The sequence below is a fragment of the Watersipora subatra genome, chromosome 10 (genome assembly GCF_963576615.1).
Source record: "Watersipora subatra chromosome 10, tzWatSuba1.1, whole genome shotgun sequence".
Lineage (NCBI taxonomy): Eukaryota > Metazoa > Bryozoa > Gymnolaemata > Cheilostomatida > Watersiporidae > Watersipora > Watersipora subatra.
Window position 1 is genome coordinate 51583051 of NC_088717.1, and position 21853 is coordinate 51604903.

The 21853-nt window shown below is 33.5% G+C and overlaps 1 protein-coding gene across 1 annotated transcript in view; it reads right to left on the reverse strand.

The window, feature by feature from the left end:
- LOC137405808 (multidrug resistance-associated protein 1-like) overlaps positions 1 to 21853 on the reverse strand; it is a 38095-nt gene that overhangs the window by 10169 nt on the left and 6073 nt on the right. The window contains exons 2-22 of the mRNA XM_068092218.1: positions 19610 to 19734; positions 18845 to 19033; positions 17900 to 18043; positions 17633 to 17767; positions 16184 to 16306; positions 15523 to 15719; positions 12691 to 12841; positions 11924 to 11982; positions 11617 to 11821; positions 10934 to 11031; positions 10471 to 10693; positions 9224 to 9361; positions 7793 to 7939; positions 7221 to 7305; positions 6156 to 6349; positions 4394 to 4570; positions 4103 to 4264; positions 3733 to 3895; positions 3104 to 3218; positions 1837 to 1954; positions 464 to 701 (exon numbers count right to left, since the gene is read on the reverse strand). Coding sequence (XP_067948319.1) covers positions 464 to 701; positions 1837 to 1954; positions 3104 to 3218; positions 3733 to 3895; positions 4103 to 4264; positions 4394 to 4570; positions 6156 to 6349; positions 7221 to 7305; positions 7793 to 7939; positions 9224 to 9361; positions 10471 to 10693; positions 10934 to 11031; positions 11617 to 11821; positions 11924 to 11982; positions 12691 to 12841; positions 15523 to 15719; positions 16184 to 16306; positions 17633 to 17767; positions 17900 to 18043; positions 18845 to 19033; positions 19610 to 19684 — 3136 coding nt within the window. The 5' untranslated portion in view covers positions 19685 to 19734. The remainder of the gene's footprint in view (positions 1 to 463; positions 702 to 1836; positions 1955 to 3103; positions 3219 to 3732; positions 3896 to 4102; positions 4265 to 4393; positions 4571 to 6155; positions 6350 to 7220; positions 7306 to 7792; positions 7940 to 9223; positions 9362 to 10470; positions 10694 to 10933; positions 11032 to 11616; positions 11822 to 11923; positions 11983 to 12690; positions 12842 to 15522; positions 15720 to 16183; positions 16307 to 17632; positions 17768 to 17899; positions 18044 to 18844; positions 19034 to 19609; positions 19735 to 21853) is intronic.

Consider the following 21853-nt stretch of genomic DNA (forward strand, 5'->3'; position numbering starts at 1 on the left):
ATTTATATGCATTCTTTCTTAAGGCACTGAGAAATAACCTTTCAACTGGAATTTAATTAAATTTAGAATGCTCTAATTTCTAACATATATTAGAAAATTGGAGCGTAACAATTTAGAGTTTTTGCTGTTTTTATGAAAATATTAACTATCAAAAAAGGTAACAATTAATATAACAGATAAATTAAGATTTAATTCAAATGAAGCTGACTGCATATATTTATGAATAGTTTTTATTGGTTAAAAACTGTACAGCGTTTATAGAAGTTGAATTTTCATAGCAAATTTTCTGCTAAAGCGCTTTGTTTATTTTAAATCTTCTCTATCACCTCAAATGCATATGCGATTAAATATAAATTTCACAAATAATCTTATGTAGTAATTAGTAGTAATATTTGAACAAGACTATACATTATTTAAACATCAGGTGTTGTCACATGTACCTCACTGATGAGATTAAACATACCTTGAGCAATAGCTAGCAAACAGTAGACAACCAGGTATTTTTCCGTAGCCTTCCATTTCTCGGTGTAACTATATTGATCTTCTGTAGCGGGAAGGAACCTCGGGTCATCTGTCCAACTGCTCAGCCATATGCTTGAAAATATTGTAAGACCACCGAGAAGACACATGTTGATAAAGACTGCAGTTAGTCGGAGATATCCCATAGCCTTGGCGAACAACTTGTAGACATCCTTTGTTACCTTGATTCAAAATATTTCCAAGTTAGATAACTATGTTGTGCATCAGAATTTGACATTCGAGATAAGCTTGCACAATATTTCAATAGATTGGTATTTTTTTAACATTCACCATTGTTAGAGGTAATCTGACAGCCAGAATGTTTGAAGAAGATTAAAATAGCGAGATCAAGCGAACGCTCGATTATGGTGTCTATAGTTGTAAAGAGACTGACAGAATAGAGACGTGTAATGCTGCAACTTGAACAGAATAGCTGATATCAACTATAGTGATGAGATGAACTAGTAATATTATTTGGGACATATTTTTCCTTTTGGCATATGAACCGCGATCAAGCTTTTTCAATTTTAATCTAGAAGTATTACGACAGTCAGATCACCTCAAACATTTAAAACAGTTGCAAATGATAGAAAATATTGATACTTTCTGATCAAATTTACTACAGTTTTGTATAATTTCATTTTTAAATAAATCTAATGCTAGTATCTACCACCAAAAACAACCAAATATTTGACAATCACCGGAAAAAAGCGGGTATGGATGATTTAATGGTAGATACAGAGTTTTACAAAAATTTTATGACTTGTATAAAGATTTTGTGCATTTTTAAGTTAAGGCTTGATTTTAACAATTTGTTATAAGTTTGAGGAGCTAGGTCTTTATGCGAAGTCTGTTGACAGACTCACCAATATCAAATTAGAATGCAGCTAACGAACTACCAATTATTTGTATCTTACATGATACGATGCGCTAAATAAAATCACTTTAAGGAGCATTAAAATTTACTTTGATAAAAACTGATTATTAAACATAAAACCAACTACATGTAAATGCTACAATTCCTGGATACTTGATCGGCCAAATTTTAAAAGAGTTGTAAGAGTGTCTTAGAAATTTTTTAATAGTCAGGTGTCACATTTACATGTAATACTTGTAAATGATATCACGTGACTACGCGCCATACAGATGGCATCCCAAAAATGGGCAAAGATGAGATGTGTATCTTATGCCCTTGTGAGACTCGGCTGCTTGGTAAACATGTAATCAGGCTAGCAACTTTCAACAAGAATTTGTATATAAAAAAAACAGGAGTTTTAACTCTGTTGGTTAGTTTCTTGTTGTGAATGTAGACTCTACCTTGACATCATTCTCATCTTTGGGCATAGTGCCATGAGAAGCGGGTTCTGCACTGAGCGCAGAAAGTGCATATGATCCTTCCACCTCACTGAGGAGTGCTGACATCACAAACTCTCCTCTAAAAAAGGAGTTCATTTTATTAGACTGGGAATGGAAAACAGAAAAAATTTGATTAGTAAAATGGTATTACAAACATATACAGGATGTTTACAATGTTAATCACTGCTGGTAATCCCGCTTCAGAACAAGAACCTGTTCACCAGTTTTGAGTGATTTCATAGAACACTACACTTTCATTACGCAACTATGATTTTTAATAAGCACCGTGAATGCACTAGATAAATAGTTGAATACATTTTCTTAATAAATTATGATACCTGCAGTCAATTTACTATAATTAGATAATGAATATATTGCGATTTAATTACTTAATAGTTTTACATTTATTAGAAATATTTTTAACATTTTAAACATACACCTATTTCTGAAGAATTTTACTTCATATGCTTTACATGTTTTCTTTGAGTTAGTGATCATTTTGCAAAAATTGTGGCATCACTCATAAAAGAATCAACCTTATAGTTAATAGCAGTTAACAATCAACTAGTAGTAGTTAACTATAGTTAATGCGTGGCTATTGCAGCCTACTTGTTCAAAAATAATAGCAACAACAATAACTATTATAATAATGTTAGGAATTATATTAGGAAGAGTCGGTCCATTTCTATCTAGTAAAGCTAAGTTGATGACGGAAATAACACGAACCGAAGCTGTGGTAAAACTGATTATAACAATAGTAATAATAATGATAATGCTTATATCTTTCGAGAGTTACGTTACTAAAATTTTAAAATGGTAGTTTTTGCTCTGAGGCAAGATGTGTCGCAATGGACATAAACACTCTGCTTATTATTTCCTACAAAGTTTTCTGTAAGAGTCAAAAGGTTAAAAGACTTACATGTATATCATTTGCAAGAAAATTCATTTACACATGAAGTATTTGCAAAAAAATAATTGATTCACAAATTAAATTTGTTGAAAAAAATTAGATCATTCGCATATAAAAAATTAAAAAACTAGATAATTCACAAATGAATCTTTTGTTGAGAATGTCTTCAAGTGCTTAAAAAAATAACTCAAGACCAGCTCAGTTTTTACCAAAATTAAAACATGATATGATGATTGATTTTGTATCAATGGTAATTATTGTTATTTATAATATTATTTCAGATTGAGACTCAGTTTTCTCAACTCTCAGACTATCTACCTCAACTGCTCCGATTCTCCTAGCTCCATTCCCTTCTTCAGTCTGTCAGCATTCTCAGCCAAACGATCTTCTAGATCTGGTTCACTAAGCACCTGAGGAGTTTCAGCTTCAGCATCTAAAGCAAACCAAAGCTTCTTATCACATAAACACTCGAATCACAGCAAATTTTAAGCATCATTTAGTTTTAAAATTATTGTACTGAAAAACTTAGGTAGTAAAATTCTTTCAAAGAATCACTGTTTCCTTGCTTTGAATAAGTTTGAGAGTTGCCCGCTGCTGATGAACTCACCCCCTACCGTTTCCCCATTTTGGAGTTGCACCATAAATCTTTCAAGATTGTTGAGGCATTCTTTAGAGCAAAGCTTCCTAAAGTAAACCCGCTTTCTTACAGCAAATGCTTTTAGGAAATTAAGCGAAGCGATGAATGCACTCGGACTTTACAGTTTTGATGATTATGAGTGGAAGCAACTCTAAACCTATTTGAAGCATGGAAACGCAGTGAACATAGCAAAATTTTCACGAGACTTAATGTCTAAAGTAACTACTACTAATCATGATACATGTATTCTCTCTCTCTCTCTCTCTCTCTTACTTCTAAAACAGCCAATGATTGAGTTGAATTTACACACCTGGAATAGAGTACTCTTCCACAAAATGACAAAATGCTCCCTTCTGTGCCATGAGCTCATCATATGAACCACTTTCTGTTATAGTTGAATGAGATAGTACAGCAATATGATCCGCCTCTGGTAGCCACTGCAGCCCATGCGTAACAAGCACTCTTGTCTTCCCCTGATATATATATAAATATATACATAGAAATATTTACAAATTACAAGTCTACGTCAGATTAAAAGATTTAAAATATATTATCAAGTAATTGACCATTAGAAAACTTTCATTTATTTTTTTTGGAAAAGCAAATACTGCAAAATATAGTGAAGAAAAATACCCTAAACTAAGTTACATAGAATGTTAGCTGTTTTAATTAAAGCATACCTTTAAGATTCCATTTGGTCCAATCACGTGCTCAAAGATGTGTTTCCCGACATGGGCATCAACAGCGCTAAGGGGGTCATCAAGATAGTACAAATCTGCTTCGCTATAACAGGCTCTGGCTAGACTGACTCTCTGCTTCTGTCCACCAGACAAGTTAATACCCTAAAATATGAAAGTTATTTCTTGCTTTAAAAGGATTGAGAAGAAATTAGCTTGATCAAAAGTTCGAATCAAGATTTCCTTTGTTCTCAATCTCAGCTTATTTTTAAAACAATCATATTATGAAACAACCTTTTCTCCTATTGCGGTCATATCTCCGTGATCGAGGATCTTAAAGTCTGGTCTCAGTGCGACTGCATCCACGATTGTATCGTACTTCTTTTGATCAAAAGGCATTCCAAAAAGGATGTTTTCTCGAACAGTAGCATTCTGAATCCAGGCTTGCTGAGCAGCAAAAGCTACATCACCCTGTAAATAAGATGTAGAAGAACTTTAATTAAAGTCAACATATAAACGTTACTGAATAATCTTTTCCAATAACTGAGTGACACATATTGAAATAAATATTTGAGTGCATAACAATTTTATGTGCTCGCTACTGCAGCTTCAAAGACAGATTCTCTTGACCAAATATTTTACACATAACCACCATTGTTGGAGACAAGCCTTACGCATCATTTGAATAATTTGGATTTTATAATTTCCTATTTAATACTTCAAGTGAGTAAACGTTGAGTAAATCTGCATTTATCTACTCTGCATTACTTGTAAGTTTCTCAAAACCTTACTATAAATTTCAGAGGCGAGTATTTAAATCTGCATTATTATTCAGCTTTGAAAACATGAATTATAGTCCTTGAACACTACTTTAAATGTAATGTAGTTTAGTAATTAGTGTAACTTTTATGCATATTTTATGAAAACTGCTTATGTTTTAAAGGCTGTCTTAATTTAAAAAATCATTGAAAGAAATTAATCATTTTTATATCTAAAGGAATTCTTACAGCTTATGACTCATGATTTTTGTTTATTTTCAGTTTAGGTTTTTCATTGCACCACCTTTTTAATACAATAATTATGTTTTTTTTCAGCTCCTTGTAATATGATTGGAGGTTATTTATTTAGCGGTTTGAATGCGTTTTTTAATTTAAGTATGTTCAGAGTAGACAGGAGTTCTATGTTTGGTGAAAAGGACCACAGCACTTTCAAGTTGCTGCAACTAAATCAATCACGTTATACAATCAAAGTAAAGGCACTCAGACTACATTCTTACACATTTCAATGCTACTTAAAGCATCTCCTAAACATAATGGTACTTACACTACACTGAGAAAGTAGTAAACATATTTTAGTAAGGTCAAAATTTGTGATTCAATGTTTTCATCTCACCGGTTTAATTTTAGTTGGAGTAGCAATTATCTTTCCACCACTAATTAGGTTATGATGATTTGCCCAATCAGCTTAATTAAACCATTAAATCAACAAAATTAATTTGAGTAAATAAAGTTTAAATTTGATCTTCAGTTGGTCTGCCGCACCAAATGTAGACAGTAAAGGGAAAAAGTCTGTCATGTAACAGAATCTTGCTACATTTTAGCAAGTTCAAATTACTTTCTTTATTAAACTGTTCATAAGATAGCTATTTACACTGCTCCGTCCTTACTTTTTCTACTAAACTGTTCAAAACTTAAAGCCCTAGACTATAGACTATAGTAAGAGCGCATTCTGTCTTTCCTTCTGTCTGTTTAAAGCCTCAGTTGGTTAGAACAAAGTACTGCTTTTTACAAGACTAAAACTTGTGACATTTAGCACAGTGGACTGAGATTCTAACGCATGCATCTTTCAATTGCCATACTGAGCTTCAGAGTAATTGGGCACATACTTATTCCTTGAGTTTTATTTGCACACCTCTTTCTTTCTCCCTCTCTCTCCCTCTTCCCCCTCTCCCCCTCTCTCTCTCTCCCCCTCTCTCTCTCCCTTTCTCTCTCTCTCTCCCCCTCTCTCACCACACCTTTTGTCTGCTTTCCAAGAATTCATGCAACTGGACTCTCACCTTTACAACAACCTTCCCAGAATGCTTGTGCATGTCACCAACACAGGCTGCCAATAGTGAGGATTTACCAGATCCTACTTGTCCAACAACAGCGGTGAGAGAGCCAGTAGGTACCTCAAAATTGATGTTACGTAATATCTTGGCAGAGTCAGAACACCACGAAAAGGTCCCATTTGTGACTCTCAAGCTAACATCTAAAATAATAAGGTTCATTGTGATGTAATCATTTGAAGCAATGTTACATTCATAGAGCAAGAGCTTGATAGCTGGCCCATTTTTTTTTCATTTATTATTTTCTTTATTTTAATGCTACTTGCAAACTATGATAAGGTTAATATCAGTATTGAGACAGTGATGTCTTATAGCAAACAAATTACTTGTTGGTTACTGGTGATCAAAAGTCAAGCGAAAAATCAATTTTGACTGTTGGAGGATGATAAATTGTATTATCCTTAAAAATACCATTTTTAGAATTATTTGAGATAAAATAACATGATTTCTAGTAAAATAGGAACTATGTAAAAAGCGTTGTACTTTTAAAATTAATTTAAAATCAATCAAAAATTTTATTTTCAGCTCCAGAGAAACTAATAGAAAATCTATTTCTTCAATAATTAGTTAATTATCAACTAATTTTCATAGAACTATTTTTTTAAAATAGCGTGGTAACCTAAAATTGATTTAATTGGTATATAAATCATTAGCTTGGTAACTATGTAAAGTACTAAAAATGCTATTTAAAACATGATGAAACAAGTATTAATTAAATTGGAAACAATAAAATATTTCTTAAACAAATCTTAGTTCAACTTTTAGATCAAGCTTTGAAAGAGTTCAGATGATTTTATGTTCCCATTATCATAATACCAATTTTGAAGAACTTCTAGAAAAAATGTTTTTAATTAGATTTTCAGCCAATAAATACTATAACAAGTATAGCAAGTATAGCAAGTATAGCAAGTATAGCAAGTATAGCAAGTATAGCAAGTATAGCAAGTATAGCAAGTATAGCAAGTATAGCAAGTACATGAATAGCTTGTAAACAGTTTTGCTAGATGGTCTTACCACAGCTGTCATCCCTTTCAACGTTGTCATCAGCAAGATTGGTTGTCTTAAAGAAGTTGACAATTCTGTCAATAGATACACTTGCCTAAAATCACAAGGTAAAGTCTTCATATAAGCATCAAGTACATCTTAATACAATTTTATAATGAAATGACACCATTTACACACATGACATCAAAGAGCATTGCATGAAATTTAGATATTGCAATAGCCATCTTATTAAATAAAAAATATTGAAATCTTTAAATAATACCTCATAAAAACAATCTATAATTGATTTATGTTCCATCTAAATTCAGTGCTACTTTTGTCAAAAATTTTAAAATATTATCAGATCAATTGTGTATACTAAATGCTTAAATTGCATTTTAATCTTAGTTTGCTAGCAACTACAGTTGTCTTTCATTTTTCATCCATTTAACACACTGTAATGGAAAAGTTGTTTGCCCAGCATCTGAAACTTCGGTTTAAAGAAAATTTAATGTTCAAATAAATTCTCGTCTTGATAAAGTTCTCATTTCACTGTTTATAATTGTTATATGTTGTTTGACTAACTCTGGTACATCACTTACCATAGCAATGGTGGACAGAGCCAACGGCAACTGGAAGAAAGGTGAGCGGAGAATGTTGAACAAGGTCAAAGTCAAAAAGGCCACTGTAGGTGGAAGAATATGATCCTCAGCTAAGCCTATGTAAGTGGCATATGTAGCTGCAGTCACCTAAAACCAAAAATTTGTGTCAGAAGCATTATTTTTTTGAAGTTAAAATTACCCAACTACAGATTAACCATGTATTCTGTAGTTGGGTCATTATTATATATTTATTATAATATATTCTGTATATTGCTTCAATAAAATAGTCATAAATTTAATAAATAAATTTTCAAAAATCTGCAAAAACCTAATCAAGAATAATTAGCTCTGGGTCTTTCTTTCTTAAATTAATTTGCAAATCAAAGACTAACAACAGAGAAGCTTTCAAATTCTTTGCGCATATTACATCATATCCTTTCTATGTTTTTTTTTATTAATTCATATTAATACAGCATTTTTCCATTGTGTGCGCTCATGTGCAGTGTTTTTTTATGTAGATGTGTTAGTCTACATGTACTCAATTCAAGGTTTACACACATCTGCTCTATGCCTGCCGCCGAATTGCAAAAACATTTGGCTTTAAGACTCTGTCTGGGTCCTGAGAATAAGTTACTTAAACATCTACTAGCAGGTTATCTGATGGAATGTGAAAGAAATTCCACGCATCACCAGACTTTTTAATGATCTTATTTTAAAAACAATTTGCATAATAATTTAATAATAATTAAATTCTTTTAATTAATAATAATAATTTGGGAAAAACTGTTTATTAGATGAGAATATAATTTACAAGTACAACTGAATAGGCCATGTGCAAAACTAGTTGCTTGATAAATGCTTGGTATTAGTAATGTACTGCTGGGAGCTTAGCACTTCATCAGATAGGGAATAATCTGCTTTTGAAAGTGCAAAGCTGTTCGTACATTAGGAATAAACTATTAATAGCACCTTGTCATTTTTGACTGACATTTTGCTTCGCAATTGAGCACAAACTGATCTGTACCGAAAATTGGTTACGTTATGGAATATGTATGACATTCTTATGGGTTATAGTCGTACGCTAGCTTGTTTAGCATGGGAAAATAGAACTGCACTCGGTCTGTTCTGATTGGTTAATGCAGCAGTTTATTTGTTAGTAAATCAAATCGCTTCAAACTGCGAATTTATGAACATTCAGAGAGGTTTGTAGATTGTTGAAAATTAACGCATCTCAAACTATCATTGAGCAATAAAACTACTCCAATCGGTCAAACGATCAGTTAGCACACACTTTATACTTTAATCAACGAGCTCTATTAGCTGCAATAACATTGAATATTCTGCTAGAAATTTATAAGTTGATGGAGTTTAGCAAAATTATTTTTTCAGACACACATTATAATAAATACACTCGGCAACAATAAGACTTACAGCAATTGGGATAGAGCAGATGATGGTATATTGGACCACCACAAGCTTCCAGTTGGAAGCGATTGATTTTATTTCTTCCGCTCTGATTGCTGCAATCTTTTCTTCAAATGAAGGCTCCCACGCATACAACTTTATGACCTGTACAACAGAAAGCAGATTTCAAATTTTCAAACATTCTTAAGCAACAAAAACTGACACAAACCAACCAAAACTGACAAAAACTGTTGAAAAGGCTGGTCGAAGTTTAAATTATTGGAAGTGGTATAACTCATTTGAACAGCTTATATACTGGTAACCAGAGATAGTTGTAAAACATCTGTAAAACTATGACATTTCTTCAAGATTTGCAGAAGCATTAAATAAATGAAACAATTATTGAGACTGTAGTTATTGTTTAATATTTTAGTACATTATTTAGAAGTACCATGATATTTCTAGCAACACAGTTTTCACATTTCACTTGTAACATTTTTTTTCAACTAGAATTCAAACCAAAATGAAGGTCTATCAAAAAAGATTAGGTGCAACAAGAAATGTTCTTTTAAAGGGTCACTATTGTCACATTTAAAATATGTTATCAGAAAGTATAAATATTTTATATATCATTTGAAATATTGTTTGCTGTTTTTGGTGATCTGACTACCAGAATGGTTAAAAATTAAAATTATCAAAACTTGAGCTCAGTTAAAACACTCATTAGTAAAAGACTGAATTTTTTAAAAAATTACTTCGAGAGTCGTGCATGTTGTTTGTGAAAAATAAATATATAGTGTCACCAGCACTGAGTTCTCATAATGTATTTTTGCGAAACATTTGAAAAAATATATATAACTATCCTACTATTAAATCGATTAAAACATCTATAGCATGGAGATTATATTCACCATTTTGTTTTAACAACCATGAGCAAATAAAAATAAAATATATGTCTATAAAAACGCGTAAAGCTGCAACTCGAATGCAATAGCTGATCAAGTGCCAAAAGTGACAAACAGGAAGTGAAACTAGTGATATCATCTTTATCTAGAGAAGTCTTTTTAAAAGTTTTAACTGCAACCAAGTTTTGAAATTTTTAATCTTGAAACCTTATGGCAGTCAGATTATCTTCAACAGGATTTGAATGATAAAACTATATTTATACTTTCTGTCGAAATTTGTTTAATTTAATATTAGTGGTTCGCTAAGTGAAAACATTCTGCGTTCCTTTGTGTTAGGCAGTTTTATTTTACTTGTAACTATCAACTTACCTTGATACCACTTAAAACTTCATTCATAATCTTAACTCTTGTGTCTTTTAGTCTCATCTGCTTAGCTTGTGACTTCTTCATTCGAATCGCTAGCATTCCATTGGCTGGCAACGCGATAACCATAATTGCTAGTCCAACAAATACGCTGGGCCCGACATTAATGTACAACTGCCAGAGAGCAATGAAGATTTGTAGAGGTGCTGACCACATCATCCACAGATTTCTAAAATAGTCCATGTCAAAAATCTCTTTTGTCTACCAATTTAATTTCAAACTTGAAAACTGTAGAATGTTTTTTATTGGCATTGATGGGAAACATTAGGGTTATCCTGGAAGTCGCAATACGCAACAAAATGGTATAAGGCCACACCCATTAGCAGTAATAAATGTTAACGGAATAGGTACATTGAAAAATAAATTTTTATATTGAACTGAAGACCTTCAAATATATAGAATGACTTACGTGAAGACATCTTGCATTCTCTGCCCATCTACAGACATCAAGTTGACAATCTCTCCTGTAGTAGACTTCTGTTTTGCTTCTGAACTTAGCCTAAGAGCCTGCAAAAAGCATAAAATATTGTCAGAACTTGCAGTTGATATGTGGAAGATGAGTTAGGTACGTTCAACTAAAAAATTAAATGTTAATTTTTAAAAATAACTAGTTTTACAAAACATTTTTCAAAGCATTTCAAAGCAAGTTGTAACTTGGCAAGTTCAATTAAATAGTTGGATATATACTAATGAATTTTTGGAACTTGAACAGTTATTTTTAAAAGCAGTTATTGAAGGCAAATTCAAATAAAAAGGTAGATACTCACATTACAAAAAAAATCTTTTTATCAGATTAAATTCTCAGAATGAATAATGGTTTTATAGGGCTACAAGAATACAAAGTATAATGCAGCAAAGTGGGACACATTTGTAGATGAATTTCACATCTAGCATATTTTGATAACATAATTGTGGGTAATTGACTTACAATGAGATATGAGGTACCTATCCTCTAAATGCAAACTTTTTTAAACCTAACCAGAAACAAAATCAGCTAACATTATTCCAGAAAGGGTCGAACCAGTAGAAAATAAGTCAGGTTTTGTTTTTGCCCAAAATACAAAGTCGGTTGCGTGCAGACTGGGTTGTCACCTTTTTATATATGATAGCTATAACTGATGATCTGACATGGAAGCCAACTTCCGAGCTGATTTGCCACAACTTCTGGTAAAGGACACTCATGATGACTTGCACGATGAACAGAACACATGTAAGAAAATATCCATGCCAGACAGGCTCCACATAAGTTCCTGGGATGTGTTCATCTGTTCTAGTACTCACGAAATCCATTAGTGACCTAAAAAATGAACTCTTCTTGTCGAGAAAGATTGAGTAACAGGAATTCATAGAATGAATACATTTCAAAGGTGTCAAAACTGTATCTTGATTAATACATTACCGTTGGATGAGAGGGCCTATGAATTGAATCCAGTCGTAGACAAATTTGCAGGTGAATCCCTAAAAAACAAGTCATAATACCTTATTTAGCTCTATAGAAGACATGCCATATAGTTAAAGATTGTCGAATCAAAGACCTTATCACCAAAATTATGAATAAAAATGTGTCACAGCATGAAATTTGCATTGTGAATGGCTTTAATGATACAAGCTACACGTGTTATAAGTTTGATGGTATATATGACAGAAGAAACTGAAATTAATAAAATTGTGTTTCAACCATGTAATAAGATGAACGAAACTAGAAGAACTCTGACATATTTTATGAAACTTGAAAGTTTTCGATTTTTAAAAGGTCGCGATTTGTTAATATTTTACGGAAATCTGAAGACCCTAAATTTAAAGAAAATATTTATAAGGTATCCTAATATTAAATATATTTTTTGTATATGGGCTCTTAAACATTGAAATATCTCTAAAGATATAGGCTCTTTATTAAGAATAATAATAAATCGACCATGGTGATAGAAAAAGCGGAAAGTGGTTGGAAATTTTTATATCAAATTTTTGAAAAGAATAGCGTTCAAGTGCCGTTCTTGATTAACAACTTGAGTAACTTAAATACAGTAACTTGAGTAACTTAAATAACTTAAATGACTTAACTTAAGTTAGTAATTACTAACTTATTTGTTGAATCTCTTTTAGAGGTCATTGCTCAGGCATGACTAATACTTCATTTTTAACAAAAAGGAAATGAAACAGGCTTACAATCATTAGATGGCCACCAAAATGCTTAGCAATGATCTTGGCAAGAGAAAGTGGCGGCTCCTTGACCTTTCGTGCAGGCTCCACAATAGGCTCCGTGTCATTTTCGCTGTCTGCTATCCCAATAGATGTGTACCTTGCATTGTTCTCTGTTCTGCAGACAACAGCATACACCAAAACATTACACTTATAGCTTTGATGCGAACAGCTTAGATATCTTAACTGCAAGATAAGGGATTGGAACTTTAATTGGGCGATATCTTTTATGCTCAAATAAGGCTCTAAATTTTTTTATGAACCACCAAATGAAACAACTAGATTAGTTTTATTAAATAATGCAATTTATTATTAAGATTTTCAATAAACAAAAAGCAATGTAAAATTGAGTTTTTGCAATAATCAGCCCTCTACTAATACTCGCTAATAGCAGAAAAAAGAGAGTACTGTCATATAGCGAAGAAAATCTTTTGAATTGTTCATTTTACTGCTGTAATACTTTCTATTCAGCAGTTGAACATACAGTATTTTCATTATTAAAACAACTAATTTACAATATCGACCAGCAGTTCCTTGAACGTACATCATATGTTAGTACCCCCTGAAGGAACTTGTGGTTGTTACAAGATGCTTGAAATAGTGCCCTATTCATTGATCCTGGCCATACCGCTTTTTGCATTTCTAATGAATTTTCTGGTTTGGTATGCATAAACGGCTATTGTAAAATGGAATGGGCGCTACTTGTTAGTTTATTCTCATCCATATTCATATATATGGAGTTATCTTGCCCTGAATGATGATTGCTTTATTGAAGACCGGTAAAAGAATCCAAAACGTCATGTTGATTATCACCTGTGTTTGCTATACGGTGGAAGGCAAGTTATAGCAGCTGAGAAATTCTAAGTATTTACCAAGAAGTCTGTTCATCGCTTTCGTTGAACCCCGTCAACTATTTACTAGCTACAGATTTTAGTTATCCTGTGCCATTGCGTGCCTGATCAAAACAAAAACTATAATTTTTTAAATTGTTAGGGCAAAAGGTTAGAATACCGTTAAACTTTGTGCAAGTCGTGCAACTGACAGAACTATTCTCATTGTGAATAGTAATACTGCTAGTAGATACCTTTGTACATCTTCTGTAATAATCAGACTATCATTTGCACTGCTATTTTTTGGTTCCTAAGGAATCGGTTCATATTTACAAAATAAATAAATACAAATAAACTTCTTTTATAAACTAAAAAGTGATAGAACCCACCATCTTCCTTGGAGTAAGTAGCCTGTTGGTAATAAAATAGCATATCAGCTGTTGGTAATAAAAAATTGTTACCAACAGCTGATATGCTATTGAAAAGTTTCAATGCATGGTTATCTCACACCAATATGGCCTTCGTTTAATCTGGGCATGTAACAAAAGTGTGGATTCCGATTCCTGCTTGTTTGTTCTCAGAAGGCATTTTTTCTTATAATTCAACGCAATTTTTTTAAATTTCCCGCTCATTGATTGGGTATTGAACTACTTTTTAAGCATCAAAGTATCAGATTTGTTGAGTTTCTTCTGTCACAAATTCAAGCATGAAGAGCTATCAATTAAAAAACAGCTATGCCTTTTTTCTCTTCATTGATCGCTTAAATTTATGACTTGAGCGTCTTAAAGGTTGACGCGCAACAAAATTCACATTACAGTTTTTTGGCATCAAAAGATTCATCATGTTTTACTCTGCTGTGTTGTAGGTGCAAAATATGTGGAATTGTGATTACAGGCTCTTGAAAGCTCAAAAACAAATAGTTAATCGCAACCATCCCAAAAACGCCATAGATTGGAAACCCTTTCCAAAACGACTCAAATGGAACGTAGATAAACATGTTGAGCTTCTGTTTACATTTTCATGCACCCCCATTCGTCAAAATATTTTCACAAATATTCCTCAAGCATTCAATAAAATCATGTTTATTGTTCTTACACGTCTATTTTATTGTTGTTGTAATGCTGTCACTTTGTAATGCTGACATCTCAAAACCTACCGTAAAAGTTCATTTAATTTCTTAACCCTAGCTCGAAGGAGTGCCTATCATCTTTGGATAAACACGAGAAGTCTGTTGGTCAACTATGATAGTCAAAAAATGCCGCAGAAATTGTCCGCGCTATTTGAAAGGAAGTGTGGGTCACAAGATCACATAACGACTAGATGATTAGAACTAGCTGAAACAAAACTTGTAAAGTAGTGCGCATCTATATTTGATACGGGGTTTCTGGTAGAACCCGAAGTGTTTGTCATAAGCTAGAGCTATGAGATATTTTATATTGAGCCTTTTATTGGCCTTTAATTTTATGAAATAACATCACGTGTCAAAACAATAACCGAAATTTTTGATTGAGAACGTCATCAGAATAAAGAGATTCCAAACTACGGCGTTTTTGTGATGACTGATTAACTGTTCTTTTTTAGCTTTTAAAAGCTTGTAATCACATTTTCCCATATTTTGCACCTTTAACACAGCAGCATAAGATATGGTGAACTTTTGATACCAAATAACTATAATGTGAATTTTGCTGAAAGTGAGCCTTTAAAAAAAATGTTTTACTAACCTACTCATTGACACAAAAAAGATATGCGTTCTTTCATAGCATGTTGATAGTGAAAAATCTTTTGTGAAACAAAAAAGAGAAATGCAGAGGCTTTTAGTTTTGATAGGTGCCTTAGTGAAGAACTTATTTATTGATAAACATGCTAATTTGAAGTGTTTAAAATAAGTTTCACCAGTAAGACCAAATTCAACCATCGATGAGCTACTGGGTAGAAAGTTTTAAAATATTGACTCGATGCGTAAGCTTACTGGTGCTTCCATTTGGCCACAGCGCGATTCCAGTCAGCCTCAAATGCGGGAATGTAGTCTTTGCCACTGTTACCTCTTCCTAACTCCCAGAGGTCGTCTCTAACTAAGTCCTTTCTGTATCCCAGAGATATAATAGGGGAGAACCACGAAAAAGTCAAGGTAGAAGAGAAAGAAGATATTTCTTCAGGGCAGATATTCTAGAACAAAATACCTCAGTTTGTTGCTTGAGTGAGTAATAAACGCAATGAACTCATGAAATATTACAAATATATGTTGTTTTAAAATTTTGCGTCTATAGAATTAAATAGACTATAACAAATTAGCCTTTATCATTATTTCAAATGGGCTAGTTATTGAATGGACTTTCAAAATAACCTTAGAAATCACAGCCAGCACCAGTTTTCTACATACAGATCTGCCAAACTTGATGAGCTTAAACTGTGCTGTTCTATATATATTTTTTTTTAAATAATACTAGTTTCTGATCATGCATCAACCTAAAACTGACGTATTGATTGCTGATATTCCACAAACATCAATTATATATTATATTATTGGTTCTGGAAATCTACAAGTTGCTGTAATTCAACTAGTATGCCACACATCTGGTGCTTTCAAAAGTCTGTTAAAGTACATTACATGAAAGTAATAGTTATCTAACCTGGAATCTTCTCTTAGTTTCTTCATTTGCATCAGAGAAGCTGGCCAGTATTAACTCAAGAACACACAAAGACAGAAAGACAGTCTTGGTGGTGAATTCTGGGACATCATCAACTCCTTCGACCTGTAGTAATTTTTATTGTGAGATTTGAGAAATTTTCAAGTTTTAACATTTTTTTACTCAAATGCTGTTGCACTTATTTTACTCATTCTTAAGCATTGACCTTCACAGTTACTAAATGTTTCTCTTTTTTTAGCCTAACTTCTAGGTGTAACATTCAAAATATTAATTTATTTCTCTGTAAAGGCAGTTTCACAATATATCGCCGTATGTCGCTTTTAATCTCACAATAGTTCTATGTTCGTCTGCGATAACAGTGTTCACACTATCACAGACCAATCTGCGTTTGCATTGGTAATAGCCTGCGGCATAGCATCCCCATTATATAACCCTGTGGAAGGGGGGGAGGAGGAACAATTAAATACTAGTCTCGCAGCAACTGAAATGAAATAAAATGTAGATCTATCAGGCCTCAAACCAAAGCCAAACACTATTGTACAAGCAGTACACATTTTACAGGCAGTGCACATTGTTCAGACTGTCATGAATGTTAGGCGAACTATCAAAAAATTTTGACGGCTGCAGTATTTCCAAATGCATCTGTGTTGCCTCGGCGATGCCTCAGTTTACGGTGAACATAGTCGATAAATAATTGCGAAGAAGATAACTCCGACATCATGCAATGCAGTGTGAACCAGCCTATAGTTGAACTTTACTTCGGCAAAATACCCGTGTTTATCAGTAGATCTGATTTAATGAGAAGATTGCCTGAGAAATATTGACAGCACTTTAAAAACGAAACGCTAATAATAGAAGTGTGATTGTGGATTGCACTTCAAATTTATGAGTTTCCCATTTATGTAAAAGGTGAAGCAAATATAAATTAAGAATGCCAATGTACATTTTTTAGCTAACCCTTACATATAATCTCATAGAGAGTGACAACACACCGCCATAGTTCTCGCAACGGAAATAAACTTTTTAATCAACAAATATCGCTAAAGTTTATTGTAAGTTTTTTTTATGAAGAGTTATTTTTGGCATACTTTTGTGGTATAGCAACAACAATGACAGACTATATTTTTGATGTCATCTTGGCTTCTTATTAGTTGTTATAGTTTTAGCCTGTTTATATAAAGCCAATAGAAAAGATTGTATTGTTGTTAAAAACTCAACCGCTGACTATATCTATAACTGGTTATAACTCATGGCACCAACTGTCTATCAGAGCAGAGCTATCTTGCTAATCACTAATGTGTTGCCATGCTAACAAAGGTGTTTTGTACATTCTTTTGGAATGATGGTATAGTCTCTGTGAGGTTCTCCATAAAAAAACCGACCTAACATCTAATAGAGAAGAACTGTTTGTACGCTGACTTCCATACTCACATTAATAAAATGAACAACTTCTGCGTAGACAGGTATGCAAGCTCCTACACACCAGAGAAGCCAGTAACACCAAAGGACACCACTGGTGAACCTCCCTTTCACTCTGTACCATTGTATGAGCACAGCAGCCGCTCCCTGTAATGAAAAGATAATGACTAACTTAGATTCCAGCAACAAACAAGGCTGATATATCAATACACCTCACTGTAACACAAATCACTGGACTAGCTTTTTTTGGCGATTCAAAAATTGGCACTGGACATTTACCATTGTCACAAGCTCCAGAGTTGCTGAGACGTATGCAACAGTGGCAACATACGAAGGGCTTGTCCAATACGGGTTGTAGAACTGTGTAGCAACTGCATATCCAAGGTCAAAGAGTGACAGAGCTGACAGAAGCAAGGCTATAATCTGCAAAATTCAATCAGTGTACAAAGATCAGCTGTCCAGAGTGATTGTTATTTGATAATCCTTGTCATTTGCCATCTAGAGCTGAATGTCATTTAAAAGGCAAGTTCATACTAATCGCCGATGTCTCTGCTGATTGTGCAACCTCAGTTTTTCACTAAAGTTTTAAGGCTCCAGACTCCATAAACTTTTCAAACTTTATTTTTTGTAGCTTCAACCGTAATCAAATTCAAGGCAATAACATAGCTTGATTGACATTAGATTGACAGGCAGTTTGCAGAGCTTGAAGACTTGGCATATAGCTTGTGCGTTTCAAACTTTAAAGATATTGGGGTTCCAAAATTCACACTTTGAGATTTGTGTTTTTGCATGTACAACACTTTGGTTATATTGCTTTTTTATCATCAAATTCAAAAACCTGAAGTAGTCCAAAAACTTTGAGTAGCCCTAAACTAGTAAAGTTCAAAAAACCTAAAATTTAAATATAAATGCTAAAATCGGATCGATTTACACTCATGCACACGCTTGCACACAAGCAAGACTATTGGATCATCAGTATTAGTAAAGTATCATAGCATATAGCAATACATTGGATAACAGACTAATGACAAACTTTTTTCTGTAAAACTGGTGTTGCCACAACAGCAGATTCAGTCTATCGTCAAATCAAATACATAGACTTTGGCAAGAGCTAAACTTTGATGAGCAACAAAAATTCAGTCATGATTCATTGTAGTACTTTCTTGTCAGATAAATCTACTCTAGTCCAGGTGAACTTTGTCTGCTCTCTTTCTAAAAACTTACGGATTTTGAAGCAGAAAACACTGTAATCCCTTGTACATATTCCCTTTTTGAGCTGGACAGCATGTAGAGGTAGAATGGCAAACAGAGCCAGAAGAAAAAGCACGGTACCCATGCGCACACCGTTTCTTGGAAACATCTGGTGAAGTTAGGGATGGTGCCATTTACTGTCTTCCAAGACAAACTATCATTCTAAAATAATAAAATACAGTGCCGTTGTTCTACTGAATTGCTGACTTCAAGAAAAAGAAACTGATTGCTTATAAAAATATAATAACATTTTTAATTAAAGATTGCATAGTGAATCACTTAAAGATGTACTTACACAAGCAATTTAGCAGATTATATTAAAAAGTATCGATATTTTTCTATCATTTGCAATTGTTGTTTAAGTTTGAGATGACCTGACTGCCAGGATGCTCACAGATTTTTTTTTAAAACTAGATTACCGACAAAGTGCTCAGATCAAATGAAAGTGTAATTATTATGTCAATAGTTGCAACAAAACCATCAGAATGGAGATGCACAACTTAGCAACATCAAAGCTATAGTTGATATCAACCATAGCAATGATAACTAGTGACGTCATGTCGGCTAGTGCTTTTCTTCTGAGCAGTTTCACCGCAATCAAGTTTTGTCAATTTTAATCTTAAAACTTCATGGCAGTCAGATTACCTAGAGCATCAATAAGGTTTGCAAATGATAGAAAAACATAAATCCTTTCTGATAAAGTTTAACTAAAATGTTGCTTAAGTTCATCATCATTACCCAAAACTCGGATCCGCAGAAGTATTCAAATGCAGTCACTTCTAAAGAAGTATTACTGGAATCGTCAAACTGCATTCCCCACTCATATGCTTCACTGGTTTTGAGGGTGACCCACTCAACGTAACCTGAAACAGAAGTCAAATCTTTCTATCCTCAGGTAATATTCTATTTACAATGAAAATTCAACACCTTGCAGTGCCAGTATAAGGCAACAGTCAAAAAGGGACCAAACAATGTCAGTGAGTTAAATCAAACAATAGCATTGAATACTTGTAGGGCTTATCAATAAAGCATGATGGACAGCCCACGCAAGCAGACCCCTCGAAATTGCACCTGTTTCAAAAATGTAATGGAAGGTGCATGATGTAATGGGTTGAACTTGGGTTCATCCGTTGGCCTGGTAGCAGCCCAACGTCTGGGTTAACTATGGATCAGGATTTGCCTGATAATGAATAAAGATTGGTCGAGTAATAGGTTTATGCTGGTAATGAAATAACACTGGGTTTAGAGATTCAGTGATTTTAATGTTCTACTCAGTGAACTCTTCATGTCATGTGATCAGCGATGTGGCGGCATTGGGCTATTGTTTCCCAGCTTCTACGTGAGTTCATACACTGATAGATGCGTGATTTACTAATAGGCAGTTTCATTTCGTTTGAAGTTAGCTAAAAACTTTGTGGAAAAGGGACAAGTTGTTTTACTAGCTAGCCTGTGACTTTTTTTGGAGAGCTTCCGATGATAATTTTTCCGACTAATACCAAAAGTTAATTCGAATTATATTATTGGTCAAAACAAATATTAGCAAAAATATTTAAAGGTGTGAATCTGAGCTACTACGAGAAAGTATGCATTTTTGAGCATGTTCAGTATATTCCTCTCCGTGATTCAAAAACTACAATTCTCTTGCCTGTCAAATACCACAAATATTTTAAAGATTATCTTACACAAACTTGTAGTAGATTTTACCAGGAAAAATCCGTTATTTCCGAAGATTTAAAATCCGGAGGTTAATTCCGAAGGTTAAAATCCAAAGATTTTTTTGACTTTTGAGGTGATCTCACTGCCAAAGTTTTTCAAGATTAAAATCCCTGGAACTTGATCAAAGTCAAGACGCTCAGAAGAAAAATGCAAGCAAAATTATTGCTCTAGTTGATGCCATTGCTATAGTTTATATCAGCTAGAGCGTTAAAGTTGAAGAGTTACGCTTTTCTATTCTGTCAGTCTCTTTGCAAATATAGACATCCTAGTCACACTTTTGTTTAATATGAGCATTTTAACCGCGATCAAGTTTAATCGATTTTAATCTTGAAACATTCTGGCAGGTGCATCACCTCAAACATCAGAAACAACTACAAATGTTAGAAAAATACTGATACTTTATGATAAAATCAACTAAAATTTTGCGGAATTTCATATTTAATCTATACTAGCTCAGGTTCTGCCCATGCGTAAGGCAAGTAATAAGCAAACAAATTGAATGAGATACATCAGCCTTAACGGACCAGTTGTTCTAATTGCGCAGCTACACATCACTGATCAGACTTGCTTTACATAACTCATCTACTTGTGTAAGGACAATTTGTTGTACTGGTAGCACAAACAAACCTGTTTCAAGGTTTTGCACTTATAACAATGAAGAGCAACATTTAGCATTTATGTAAGGCCGTGGACAATAACCCTGTGAATACCCCACACCTTCTGCCTACATTCATAACGTGGTAAACAAACAAATACATGACTAGTGGAATATTGCATGCACAAAAGATTATATTGATTTTGTCGAGAGCTCAGTTCATCTTCACTGCAACAAAAATGAATAAAAAGTGTCTCTCTTCACACTGAGGACTTTTAAAAAGAAAGTTGAAAGTTGTAAAGTGGTAGCTGGTATTTGGTTTGAACAGTCGAAAAAAAATTCTTTGTTTTAATCATGGAAGTAATTTAAGGCCAATTTAGAATCTTTGCTGCTGTACTAATATCTCTTGCTAGCAATTTCTCACATGAATGAGTCTTACATAACAACCTACTCGGATTGGTTCCAAGTCATCCTCAATGTATTGCTTACACAACCAGCAATGGTGAAAGCTAGTTTAAGAGAAGGTTGCTGTCACAAACAAATCTTCTATTCAAAATAAAGTCATATCTACTCGATAGTAAGTTTTAGATTCAATGTATAAGTTAACTAACGGTTACAAAACAGTCAGCAGTACCAGGAACAGATGGGCCTTTAGCAGCCAAAAACTTGGG